This window comes from Nelumbo lutea, chromosome 3, assembly GCF_056320005.1.
Source record: "Nelumbo lutea isolate HS-2025 chromosome 3, American lotus-T2T, whole genome shotgun sequence".
Classification (NCBI taxonomy): Eukaryota; Viridiplantae; Streptophyta; class Magnoliopsida; order Proteales; family Nelumbonaceae; genus Nelumbo; species Nelumbo lutea.
Window position 1 is genome coordinate 80,205,495 of NC_142686.1, and position 13,298 is coordinate 80,218,792.

Here is a 13,298-nt window from a genome sequence, read left to right on the forward strand (position 1 = left end):
TAGGAGGTTCTCATGCAATCGGCCTAATGAGATTAGCATAAGAGCTCCTAGGTCGGCTTTGATACCAAGTTGTCGATCTAGACTACAATCAGCATTGAATTAAAAAGAAAAAGGATGAAAAATTGAAGAGAAGAAGAAGAGAAGAGAGGAAGAAAAGAAGTACACAAAGAGAGTTTCAGAAAAGAGAGAGAGTCGGTCATAATTTCTGCCGACCCTCTCTTAGTATTTATATAACTATTGGCTAACTGTAAAAGGGCACTTGAGTTGAAATAACTAACTGAAATAACTACCAACTAACAGTCATATCTAACAGAAATATTGCTGCTATATGAACACTGTGGGGACCACATCAGTGGGGTCCACATCAGTGTTCTTTACAGTAAGGTCTCCTGCTAGTGGTAGCAGAGACTTGGGGTCGAATCTCACCTGCACTTGAGTTGGGGGATGGGCTACCCCCGTTGTGTAGCCCTTCAAAAGAGTGTGGGATGGGCTACCCACACTCTTTTCTGATTTCTCTTCTCTTCGATTTCTCTCTCTCTCTCACTCTCTCTCTTTTCTCTTATATTCTCTGAATTTTTTCTTATTGAATTCTCATCCAGAGTATGGCTGATTACAGTCTCTACAAGACAAGTCATCTTAAGTAATGAAATCTGTCTTCTGTTGCTGATAAAAAAATGGTGTCTTGCACTCAGTTCCTGGTTAATGGTTTAAGAATTTCCTTGCTGAAAATGTCCATTGTTGAACAGGTAATGTTTGCATGTGGCAAGTACAACTTGGTTCATGAGTTTTTCAACAAGGTCTGTAAATCCTCCATTCCAAATGCTTTGAACTACAAAGGTATTTGACTGATCATTCCTCAGTAATAGATTATTTTCCTTTTCCTTCAGTGTGTACAAGCTTCTTATTTTATTGATTTCTATACAGTTCTTGTGAATACTCTTTGGAGGGAAGGTAAAGCGGATGAGGCTGTGTTGACTGTGCAAGACATGGAAAGACGAGGAATAGTGGGCTCTGCTAGTCTTTACTATGATCTTGCTCGTTGTCTTTGTAGTGTAGGAAGGTGCCAAGAAGCTCTAATGCAGGTTTGTGCTTTATCTATTATCCATCCATCCATCTATCTATGTTCTATAAGGCTAGGCATGCTGTTTAACAAACTGTGCAATCAAGTAAATGATAAAAGGAAGAGACTTTTCTTTCTTTGGTTGATGGAAGCAATTAATTATAAGTGGAAACTAGAAAATAGAAGCGGCTTTTGAACAGGGGAGGAGCTTTGTGGCAGTATAGAAATCAATTCAAACTTTTTAAGTGTCTAACAATGCCAATGCAAATCAAAATCCAATGGGTAAAACAGTGGGCTAATGGCTTGGCTGATGCTTTAGCCAAGGGGTAGAAAGGAATCGATTGTTTTGGGCATGGTTGTAATATCAACATATAAGGGTTTGAAGTATGATATATGCTCTCAATGGGCGTATGAAAAGTTGTACATATCCTTACAGTTTATATTTAATAAAATTTAGAGTTAATTATCAAAAGATAAAAGAAAATAAAAGCCACAACAGTGTACAAACCATAAAGAATACCTTGTTAATCCTTTGTATTGTTTTGTTATAATGGTTAAGTAATGTATGTATATAGGAAATGGAGTAGGTAAGCACCCATTCTTCTTAGAATATTATACATGATATGAAATCTTATTTATTATTTATTATAATATCATATAATGCTATATATTATAATATTATATATTATGTTGGTTCGGCTGTCTTAATTTGTTTGTTTATCTTTGTTGGGTCTTAAGTCATTAGTTATTGGGCCTAATCTTATTTAGTGTTTTATTTGACTAGGTGTCCCATCACTAATCAGGGGCATTCTAGTCTTTTTATGTAACATTATGTAATGCTCTTATATATAATAGAATAGGGCTGGCTGAGAGGGAATTGCCGGCCTTCTCTTATCTTCTCCTTCTTCTTCTTCTCTTCTCATTCGGCAACCTTATTCCAGCAAACATGGTATCAGAGCTCTAATCTTTCACCTGGTTACAGCAGCTGCTGCTTCTTCTACTCGCATCTAACTCTCTCTTTTCTTCTTTTCTATCTTGGTTACTGCAAAGAAACCCTAGGGTTGGTCGTAGAACACAGCAGGACCTACATCTAGGGTTTCCCTTGGTTGTAGGGCCCAAGGGGAGTTAGACCCAAAAGGCGATGCCCTAATAGACACAGTACAGCAGACTGCAGCCATTCGGCTAAGAGGGATCTGTGTAGAACAGATCTAGGAGGGAGGACTGATCTCAGCAGTCCTAGAACTGTTCGTGGGTAAGGTTAGAGCCTGCGATAGCAGTAATTAGCACACAGTAGAAGCCAACACAGCAAGTTGCAGGCTGCGGCAGCAGTGATTAGAACACAGCAGAAGGTAGCACAACAGATTATAGTCTGCGACAGCAGTAATTAGGGCACAGTGCCGCAGTGTAGTACTTGGTGTTTCAGCTCTGTGATGGGTTCTCAGGACTGAGTTTACAGTGCAGCAAGTTCTGTAAGTTTGAAACAGTTCTCTATATATTCTGTTTACAGTCTTGACATTTACAAGTAGGATAAGATGTCTTCCATATCCGGGGAAGTGCCTTCTAGAGATGTTAGGGATTGTGGGAGGTCTCCTAATCTGGAGAATCCAAATTTGCATAGCCTACAGATCACAAATGTGTTGTTGGATGAGTACAACTTCAGAGCATGGTCAGTTTCAGCCATGATTTTCATCACATCTCGGGAACTCACTGGTTACTTAGACAGGCAGAAGAAGGAACCCGAAGTGGGGAGTGTTGAATATGCAACTTGGCGCAAGGAGAATGCCACAGTTATGTCCTGGCTACTTGCTTCAATGACTCCAAGAGTAGCTAGGACTGTTCATCATTTCTCCACGGCTGCCAAGATATGGGAAAAAATGTCTAAAACCTATGGGCAGAAAAAAAATAATGCCAGAATTTACAGACTGTATCAAGACATTGCTGCCTTGAGGCAAGGAGATATGAGTGTTGCAACTATTTTGCTACATTAGAAGGACTATGGGAAGAGCTAGATCATCACCTTATTATTGATTGGGAGAATGCCAGAGATAAGGAAAAGCATGACAAACAGGTTGAAGAGGGTAGAGCATTTAAATTTTTGGCTGGCCTAGATCCAATATATGAGAGCATAAGGTCCCAAATTCTGGGAATGGATGAAATGCTAGACTTACATCATGTCTACTACCTTGTGAGGAATGAAGAGGTGAGAAGAAAGGAGATGCAGGTTGATACTCAAACTAAACTAGCTGAACAGTCTGTGGAACATTCAACCCTAATCTCTACAAATCAAAGGGGGAACAGGTACTCAGACAAGAGACATCTGAAGTGCACCCACTGTGGGGGAGAAAGGCATGTGAAAGAGACCTGTTGGGTTCTCTATCCGCATCTGAAGCCAACTGCATTGAGGAAAGATAAGAAGCATCAGAAGGGTCAACCTGCAAGTGGGAATCTAGCTGTGAGTCTTAGTGATGATGGTTCAAAACACTCATCCACAGTTACTTCCTCTTCCATGGGACAAACTACTAATTCCCCTAGAATCGGATCCTTTGGTTTTACTGCCGATGAGGTAGAGGTTCTTAGCTGGGCCCTAGCCCGTCTGATGAGGTAGAGGTTCTTAGCTGGGCCCTAGCCCGTCTAAGGACCAATTCTCTTGCTTCCACCTCCCTTGCCAGATCAGGTATTGTCTCTGCCTTCAATGCTACTAGTACTATTGATCCTGCCTCTTGGATTATTGATTTTGGTGCAACTGACCACATGACACACATGTCTTCTCTATTTTCTTCCTATCATTTAATGTCTAGCCAAGATAAGATGAGGGTTACTGATGGTTCTCTCTCTACCATTTATGGGAAAGGAGTGGTTGACCTAAGCAAGGACCTCTCACTCAAATCTATCTTGCATGTTCCCAATCTTTCTTCAAATCTCTTATCTGTTTCAAAGCTTACCAAAAATTTGAATTGTAGCATAACCTTTTTCCCTACTCATTGTGTCTTTCAAGACAGATTGACGAAGAGAACGATTGGGAGCGGTCATGAGTGTGGAGGTCTCTACTACCTTGATGCAGACATCAGTTCGGCCTTACAAACATCTGCTACTAGTAGTCAGTCCAACGTGGAGTCAATAGCTAGGTTACATCTGTGGCATGCTAGATTAGGTCATTTACCGTTTCATCATTGGAAGTGTTGTTTCCAAAATTATTTAGAGGTGTTTCAAGTCAAGAGTTAGTTTGTGAAGTCTGTCAACTATCAAAGCAATGTAGAATTGTTTATTCAACTTCTAGTAATGAAATTCAAGCTTCTTTTAACTTAGTCCATTTTGATGTTTGGGGCCCCTCTCCCATTATTTTTGTTGATGGCTTTCGATACTTTATCAGTTTTATTGATCATTATTCTCGATGCACATGGATCTACTTAAAAGCACGAGATGAAGTGTCGCGGGTAACCATGACATTTTGCAAAATGATTGAAACACAATTTGGCAAGAAAATCAAACAGTTCAGGTCTGATAATGCTGCTGAATATTTTGAAAGGTCCTTGAATCTGTTTATGGAGGATGCTGGAATGATTCATCAGTCATCTTGTGCTAGTACCCCCCAACAGAATGGGGTTGCTGAGTGCAAGAATAGACACCTATTGGAGATTGCTCGAGCCTTACTATTTCAGCACAAAGTTCCAAAAAACTATTGGTCTCAAGCAATCCTTACTACATCATATCTGATAAATCGAATGCCATCTAAGGTATTGGGGATGAAAACTCCTTTCTCTGTTCTTTGCCCTCACCTTCCTGACTTTTCTCTTCCACCGAGAGTCTTTGGTTGTGTATGCTTTGTACATGTCAAGGATCCGAAGAAGACCAAATTGGATCCTAGGGCTACGAAGGGAATATTTTTGGGGTACTCCCCCACTCAGAAGGGGTACAAGTGTTATGATCCAGTCACCAAGAAAAAATGTCACAAAGGATGTGGTATTCTTTGGGTCTCAATCCTATTTTCATTCTTCCTAGAATCCTCTTCAAGGGGAAACTAGTGGGATGGAAGAGAATTCTTCTGTTCCCTCCTTTGTGCCTCTCTCTACCTCGGACCTTCCATCTCCGTTTGATCCACCTAGTTGTGGTATTCCGGGTGAATCTAGTGAGGCTCCTATGGTACCAGCTACTACTAGTAATGTTGCAAATGTTACTGAAGACTCCAACAGGCAGCAAAGAGATATCAAAATCACCTACAACAGAAGGAAGAAGGGCCCTCTAACTCATGACAGCAACCAATTGGACTCAGATCAACCTGTCTCAGAAACTCAAGGTAATCCTATCAATTCCTTTGACTTGGATCTTCCTATTGCCCTTCGTAAGTCTACCCGTTCTTGTACTATGAGACACCCCATTGCTGATTTTGTGTCTTACTCACATTTGTCTCCTCGTTATTGTTCTTTTGTGTCTGCTCTCTCTTCTGTGCATGTCCCTACTAGGTATTTAGAGGCAGTATCTGATCCAAAATGAAAAGAGGCTATGGACGTAGAAATGAAGGCCTTAATGAAAGCAGGGACTTGGAAATTAGTGGATCTACCAGAAGGGAAAGGCACTGTTGGATGCAAGCGGGTGTTCACTGTGATGCATTGAAAGGTACAAGGCTAGATTGGTAGCAAAAGGGTTTACTCAAAAAGAAGGGATTGACTACAAAGAAACCATTGCTTCGGTAGCAAAACTCAACACAATCCGAGTTCTATTATCATTACCTGCAAATTTCTCATGGGAGCTACATCAGTTGGACGTGAAAAGCTCTATGGATCCTCCACCAGGTTATGGGTATTCATGGATCCTTCACCAGGTTATGGGTTTGGCAGGAAGGTATGTAGACTGAGAAAAGCTCTATACGGTCTTAAGCAGTCCCCTCGAGCTTGGTTTGAGAAGCTATGTGGGGCCATGAAGAAAGGGGGTTACACTCAAAGTGGGGCAGATCATACCCTGTTCATAAGGAAGAGAAATGGCAAACTTACAACACTTATTGCCTATGTGAATGATATGGTAATTACAAGGGATGATCATGAAGAGATTAAAAGACTAAAGGAGGTCTTGGCTACTGAATTTGAGATCAAAGACCTGGGCCAACTAAGATACTTTCTTGGGATTGAAGTTGCTAGATCCAAAGAGGGCATCTATATATGTCGGCGGAAATACATCCTTGATCTTCTACAAGAGACAAGCATGATGGGGTGTAGGTCAGTAGATACTCCAATAGAACAGAACCATGGTCTACAAGAGTCAGTAGGAGAGGACTACCTTGATAAGGAAAGATACCAAAAGTTGCTGGGGAAGTTGATTTACATGTCCCTCACTCGCCCTGACATTGCTTATGCTGTACATGTTGTCAGCCATTCATGCACACTCCTAAAATCCCTCACATGAAAGCTGTGGAAAGGATCCTCAGATATTTGAAGTCTTGCCCGGGGAAAGGGATTCTGTTCAAGAAAAACAATAAAATTGAAGTTGAAGGATATACTGATGCAGATTGGGCTAACTCTATTGGGGACAGGAAGTCTACTTCTGGGTACTGCACCTTTGTTGGAGGAAATTTAGTTACATGGAGTAAAAAACAGAATGTGGTTGCTAGATCTAGGCAGAGGTCGAATATCGAGTTATGGCTCATGGTGTTGCTGAACTTTTGTGGCTTAAAATCCTTCTTGGTGAACTTGGAATAAAGATCGAGTGCCCTCTCAGGTTGTACTGTGACAACAAGGCTGCCATCAACATTGCAAATAACCCAGTGCAACATGATAGAACGAAACATATTGAGATTTACCGCCATTTTGTCAGAGAAAGAATCGTCTCAGGAGAACTCTGCATTTCCTTATACTCCCTCCGAGATGCAGATTGCAGATGTTCTAACTAAAGGTCTCGCTACAGTGAAATTCTTGGACTTACTTGGCAAGCTAAACATGATTGACATCCATGCTTAGCTTGAGGGGGAGTGTTGGTTCGACTGTCTTAATTTGTTTGTTTATCTTTGTTGGGTCTTAAGTCATTAGTTATTGGGCCTAATCTTATTTAGTGTTTTATTTGACTAGGTGTCCCATCACCAATCAGGGGCATTCTAGTCTATTTATTTAACATTATGTAATGCTCTTATATATAATAGAATAGGGTTGGCTGAGAGGGAATTGCCACCCTTCTCTTATCTTCTCCTTCTTCTTCTTCTCTTTTCATTCGACAACCTTATTCCAGCAAACATATTATATTAGATTGGCTTTGAGGTTTTCGTGGATCCATGTAGGGATGTTAATTTTTCCCATAAAACTGGGGCCCTGCCCTATCCCGAATGGGGCGGGTTTTCCTTGATATTAAATGGGTATAGGGAAAATATTTTTGCTCTGAACAGGGGATGGGGATTGCATATGATTCCCCGAACCCGATGGTAAATTAGTATAATATCCCTAGCTTGAATATTAATTTCTAAAATATCTCTAAGTTTTCTCTGAATTCCTAAAACCCTATGATCCCATAATTCCATTTCTAGATACCTCCAAATTGTCATAATCCAATTCCTAAAATACCCCCAAATCCCTATAATCTTTTTCCTAAAACATCCTGAAATAAGTGTATTTTTGGGTGGTTGCCTCGGGGTGGGGAAAATTCAGGGATTCCCTGTCCCCGATGGGTAGTGGGTGACCCACCCCACCACCATGGATGGGGAGGGGATAGGTTGGGGAGATGGAGGAAAGAATGAGAGTGTTACATGCCAGCTTGGTTGGCAGAGTTGGGAGCAATGGAGGTGGAGAAGGTTGAAACATGGGTGACCTTGGAACGGTGAAATGAAAAAGTCATGGGGGTTAGAATGCTTAACAGATGTCTGATGCTGTTCATGTTTCACAGTAGGCAGTATGTGGAGTGGGTTTTAAAGTCAGAAAGTTCTTTGAATAGAGATACGGATATGAGATTAAATTGGTTGTTACCGACAACAGGGGAAATCTCTGCAGGTAGGAGATGTTTGGTTTGGACTGGGGTGGCGGGTATCCTCTGTATGCATGGAGCATCTTAACCTTAGAATAAATTGGAAATCACTTTGGCAGATTCCTGAAGTTTGACGATAAGAACCAATTATGGGAGAAATTGGACCTGGAAAGAATATTGATTGAGGTGGCAGATACTTCTGTTATTCCAAATAAGTTGGGCTTTATTTTTCAGGGGAAAGGTATGTTTTGAGAGGAGAATCATAGTCAAAGAAGAAGATGGGACGTATCTAAGAATGGAGGGGGAGGGTTTGAGTGGAGCATGAGAGAATGAAGATGAAATAATGGGAAAGGAAGCGGTGGGAGGAACTGGAGTTGAAGGGGGGCCTGGTTTCAGATCAGAGAAGAAGGTGAAGGGGGAGAGGAACTTGAAGAGTTGTTTGGAGGAAAAAGAAGGTGAGGTGGCAGATTCGAAGGGGAGAGAAGCTGACATGGAGGGAGTTGGGATGTGTGGGTCATTGAATGGAAGGCAAGTGGTGGGTGATTTGTGTAAGATATTGGAAGCTCAATAGTTGGGTGAAGGGTGGGGGAAGGAGATAAGGAATTGGCAATAGTAGGTGGGTTTATGAGGAAATTGAGAGGTTGGGTCCACTTTTTCAAGAAAATGAATACGGATTTTAAAGGGAGGAACTGGAGGGATAAGTTACAGGTTGTGAGGGGCATTTGTGGAAAGACAACAATTCTTGATGGGTTCAAGAGTCCAAAATGTTAGAGAGAATTAAAGAGGGTTGGGGAAATTGAAGGATGAGTAGGTGTGTTGTAACAAGGTTCGAGAAAGATATCTCAATATAGAAGGAAGGAAAATGAAGGTTCCTGTGAATGATCCCCGTCAAGGAGGTGTTCAGCAAGATGGAAACAAGGAGAGAGCAGGTCACACTAGGGAAGGTTATTGGTCTCAGTCGTTGAACATTCAAATTGATGCTGGGAAACTAGCCTTGAGCATCAGAGATGCTTCAAATAGAGTGATTCAAATGGTCTATGAAGCTAAGGTGGAGGGTGCAGATAGAGCAACTGATCTTTGAGGTAAGTTTTGTTCCTCCTCTGCCTGGGCTAGAAGTTTCCAACAAGGGGATTAGGGATGAAGAAGAGGGTGATTAGGGAAGTTGGAGGGTAGTGCTTCCATGTGGGTTTAAGGAGCCTTGAATAGAGTTTTCCTATTGGAAGTTGGACTTTGGGAACGTGAGGATTTTCTTTGTCAATGCTTCATCATATAGTTTTCAAGGTGCCAAGGTGAACCTAGGCGATAGGGAGTCACCTGGTTGCCTAGGCAGCTGCCTAGGCATCACTTAATGTCTACAAAAGAATAGAACAAAAAGGGGATGATTGTGAAGGGCAGAGTCCCTATTCTTGTCTTAGAAGAAAGAAAAATCTCAAGGGCAGAGCCCCTGTTTTAGTTAAAAAAAGGATGGAGAAGAATTTTTCTTGCAAAAAATAAAAAAATAAAAAAAGAAGAAAAAGGACTGGACCCCTGTTTTTTTGTTCTAGAGGGAGGAGGAAAGAAGAAGGGGCCGAGCCCTTGGTTTCATCTCCCCCCCCCCCCCCCTCCCCCCCCCCCCCAAAAAAAAAAAAAAAAAAAAAAAAAAAAGAAAGGGTGGAGCCCCTATTCTTTGTTCTAGCCTGCCCCTATTTTTTGTTCCAAGAAGAAGAACAAGAGGAAGGAGGAGGAGCAGAGCCCAGAACCCCTAATTTTGTTATGAAAAATAAAAAGAAGGGGAGGTGCCCATATTTTTTCTTCTGTTCTGCAAATGCTTGATTTCTCTAGTTTCTTCAAAGATGTAGAACGTGCTTCACTTGGAACCTTGATGGGGATATCTATCGAACTTGTTTCTTCTTCAGGGTCTATGATTATCTATCTATAAGAAACCCTAAAAAAATAAGAAGCTAATGAAAAATTTATTATCTTATGAAAGAAATAAAAATAATGATTCGGTGTATTATGCCTATCTTTATATTATTGACTTAAAATGTCAAAATATAAGAAATATATATGGAATTTTAATGAGGTGAGCCCCAAAAAACATTGACTCGCCTAGATGCCCACCTAGGCGTTGCCTTGACAACTATGCTTGACCATGCGTTTCTATCCATATGTGTTCAAGGTTGGGAGATGGTCTTCTCTCACTTGGCATAGTCTGCAGAAGGTGTGGGTCAAGAAGATGGAGGGGAGCAAATTGCTTCTCATTTTCTACTCTGAAGAAGAAGCCTGTGGAGTTTTGCTTTATGGAAAAAATAGTTACAGTGGTTGTCATTTCTCTTTGTCTCAATGGAACCCAATGGGCTGTTTTGAGAGGCAGAGTTGTGGTTACTGGCGCTAGTGGGTTCGTATATTCGGAGTTCCACCTCATTGACTGTGCCCTTAAGTGTTCAAAGAACTAGGGAAATGTTTTTGGGGGTTTTATAGCACCAGACCCTACCAACCTCTCCTGGAGTAACATTGAATCTCTTTGGTTGCTTGTTTGGTGCAGAGTTATGAGGCATATTCCTAAAACTACATAGCTAGTTATTTGGGGAGAGGTATCTCTTGAGGATAGTGGTGGAGGACAAAGAGGTTTAAGATTGTAACTTGGTTCGGGTCCATCCCCAGTGGGACTTCGATCTAGCTGCCCCCCGACTCATTTCACCCATTAAGTTCAAAGAAAGTTTGTTTGAAGTACCCTAGCGCGAGGAGCTTCCCCTTTGGGGCAAATCCTTATCTGGGAAAGTCTGATCAGACTACTTAAGAGAGGTTTTTTGATATCTCTGCTTTTCTGTTAGGGGTAGTTGTAAATGTTGATGGCGGCGACCAAGAAACAAGAGAAGGCATCAAGTGCCAAGTTCAGTGTTTGACGTTGGAAATCCTATGATTGGTTCAGTGGTAAGTGGTTTGCTATCAACTTCTACTTCGGTGAATGATCCACAACTTGCCACAATGGGGGTTCTGCCTTTTTCAGATGCTAGAGTGCACTGTTCAAAATTTGAACAAGTGCTTCCTTTTCGGTCTATGTGGAGTAGGGAGGAGTTTTGGGGTTCGTTCATAGGCAGGATCCGTACTCAGCCCCATTTCCTTGGGGTGGATCCTATTTCTATTTGTAAACCATTCGAGCTTCATCATTCCTCTTGGGTCCCTCATCTGTTGGACCCATGCCCAGCCCAGTTCTAAAAAGTTCACTGACTTCTATGACATGGTGGTAACAAAACCTCCCTCTAGAGGTTTACGTAGCTCAAGAGGCAGGGACAGAAAGAGGCAGAGGTAAACTGTCAGTCTATGCTTAGGCTTGGCGTGGTGCTGTTTTCTTCCCGTTCCAGATGTGTGTTTTGTCTATTTTCTGACTGTTCTTGGAGTTGGCTAGGGTCACTAAGCGCCCATCTTTTTTGGGCATTTTTGGGGCCCGGGCTTGTAGTGAGGTTTTATCTTTTTGGGTTTTGGCCTGGTCTTGGTCCAAATTGTTTTTGGACTGAATATTATTTTTTTCTACTCAAGCGTGCTTTTTGTTTGGGGAGATTCTTTCTCTATTTGCTGTATAAAACTTATATACCTTTTTCTTTCTGTTAAAAAAAAGAGGGTGATTGGGGAAGCATGTCGAAGAGGAATAATTGGGGAGGCCGGGAGGGTGGCAAGCTCGAGCAATAGTGCAAGGTGTATAACCGGAAGAGAAGACTTCTAATTCAAGGAAGTGGAGGGATTGGGGCTTGAAGGGGGGGAAGTGGAAGATAGGGAGCAGTGGGGAGGAAATAAGGGAAGAGAGGTGATAGAGGGCCTTGAGAAAGATGGACTTTAGGTAAGGAAAACACTATTGAGAGGAGGGTGAATATTGAGCATTTAGTGGAGAGATAGGTGGTTGTGGGAAAGTCACTTGGGTTGTTCTTCTTGGGTGGGGAGAGGGTGGTTAGAAAGACATTAAACACTTTTAAAGGAATAGGAGGGAAGAAGGGCAGGAAGAGGGCTTTGTTAGAGGTGTAAAACAGCATAAGGCTCGTGGGCTTTTCTGGGCCGTGCCGCCCTTCCCAAGGATAATTTGGGGGGTTGGCCTGGCATGGCCCACGGCCCAAGACCGTGTCGGCCTATGCCGTGCTGCGGGCTTGGGTTGTGCAGTGGGCCTAGGTTGTGCTGGGCTGGGCCTTGGGCGTTGGCTGAACTGGGCCAGACAGCTTTTTTTTTTGTTTTTTTTGACATTTTTGATTTTTTTATTTCTTTTCTAAGTAAAACTAAAATATTTAACTTTCCTTTGGGAACTATTTGAAAAATAAGAAATCTAATAAAGAAATGAAAAAAAATACTTAACCAAATAAGAAGTCAAAGAGACAAAGATACAAAGACTCAAAGTGAATAACAAATTGGAAGAAAAATAGGAATTTTGTTTCATTTAATTTTGAATGATACAAAGCATACAATGGTTGGATGAATGAAATATGAAAATTGGAAAATGAAATAAATTAATAAAATATGAAAAAATACAATATAGTTACAAATCGAAAATAAAAATTACATTATTAAATAATATCAAATAAATTAAATAAAATTAAAACAAATTTTACAATAATTTGAAAAAATGCTATTCAACTATTGAGTATACAAAGAATATTGACTTCATCATTTTCTCCTATTATTCTTGACTTTGATCATTTGATTCAAGTGAAACATCAAGTGTAGTGTCATGTCCTTTGTCTTGTAATCTATCTTAAGCACCCAACCAATCTTTAAAGCTGATGCACATCTTTAGACTTTCATCATTCATATAACTTCTCTTGTCATCCAACACCCTATTACCTGCACTAAAACAAGACTCCGATGGAACCGTAGACATCGAAGGGGCTAGTAGATCACGTGCCATGGTGGCGAGAATTGGATAATTTTTTGCATGTTCACTCCACCAGACTAGCTGTTCACTTCACTCAAAATGCATGTTCACTTTACCCAAAATGCCCCCCAAACTAGATGTTATATAGCTGTTGGGGGGCATTTGTGCCATTCTTTCTGCCCCCAAAACCAAAATACATAAATACCCCCTATATATCTGTTTATAGCTGTTGGGTGGGTATTCTTGTAAAACAACCCTATATATCTGTTTCTAGCACGACTTGGACCATCGTGCCGGTCGTGGCATGGCCTACGTGCCGCCTTGTTGTGCCGGCCCAAATTCGGGCCGGGCCGTGGGTGGCACGACCTGATTTACACCTCTAGGCTTTGTCGAGGAAGGCACTTGAAGGTCAATAAGGAAGGGCTGGGGTGATTGAAGGCGAAAATGAAACTGCTGTCTTGG

At 41.4% G+C, this 13,298-nt stretch overlaps 1 protein-coding gene across 1 annotated transcript in view; it reads left to right on the forward strand.

The window, feature by feature from the left end:
* EMB2279 (pentatricopeptide (PPR) repeat-containing protein) overlaps positions 1 to 13,298 on the forward strand; it is an 83,192-nt gene that overhangs the window by 33,090 nt on the left and 36,804 nt on the right. Inside the window, exons 6-7 of the mRNA XM_088975758.1 lie at positions 747 to 837; positions 925 to 1,082. Of these exons, the coding sequence (XP_088831884.1) occupies positions 747 to 837; positions 925 to 1,082 (249 nt within the window). The remainder of the gene's footprint in view (positions 1 to 746; positions 838 to 924; positions 1,083 to 13,298) is intronic.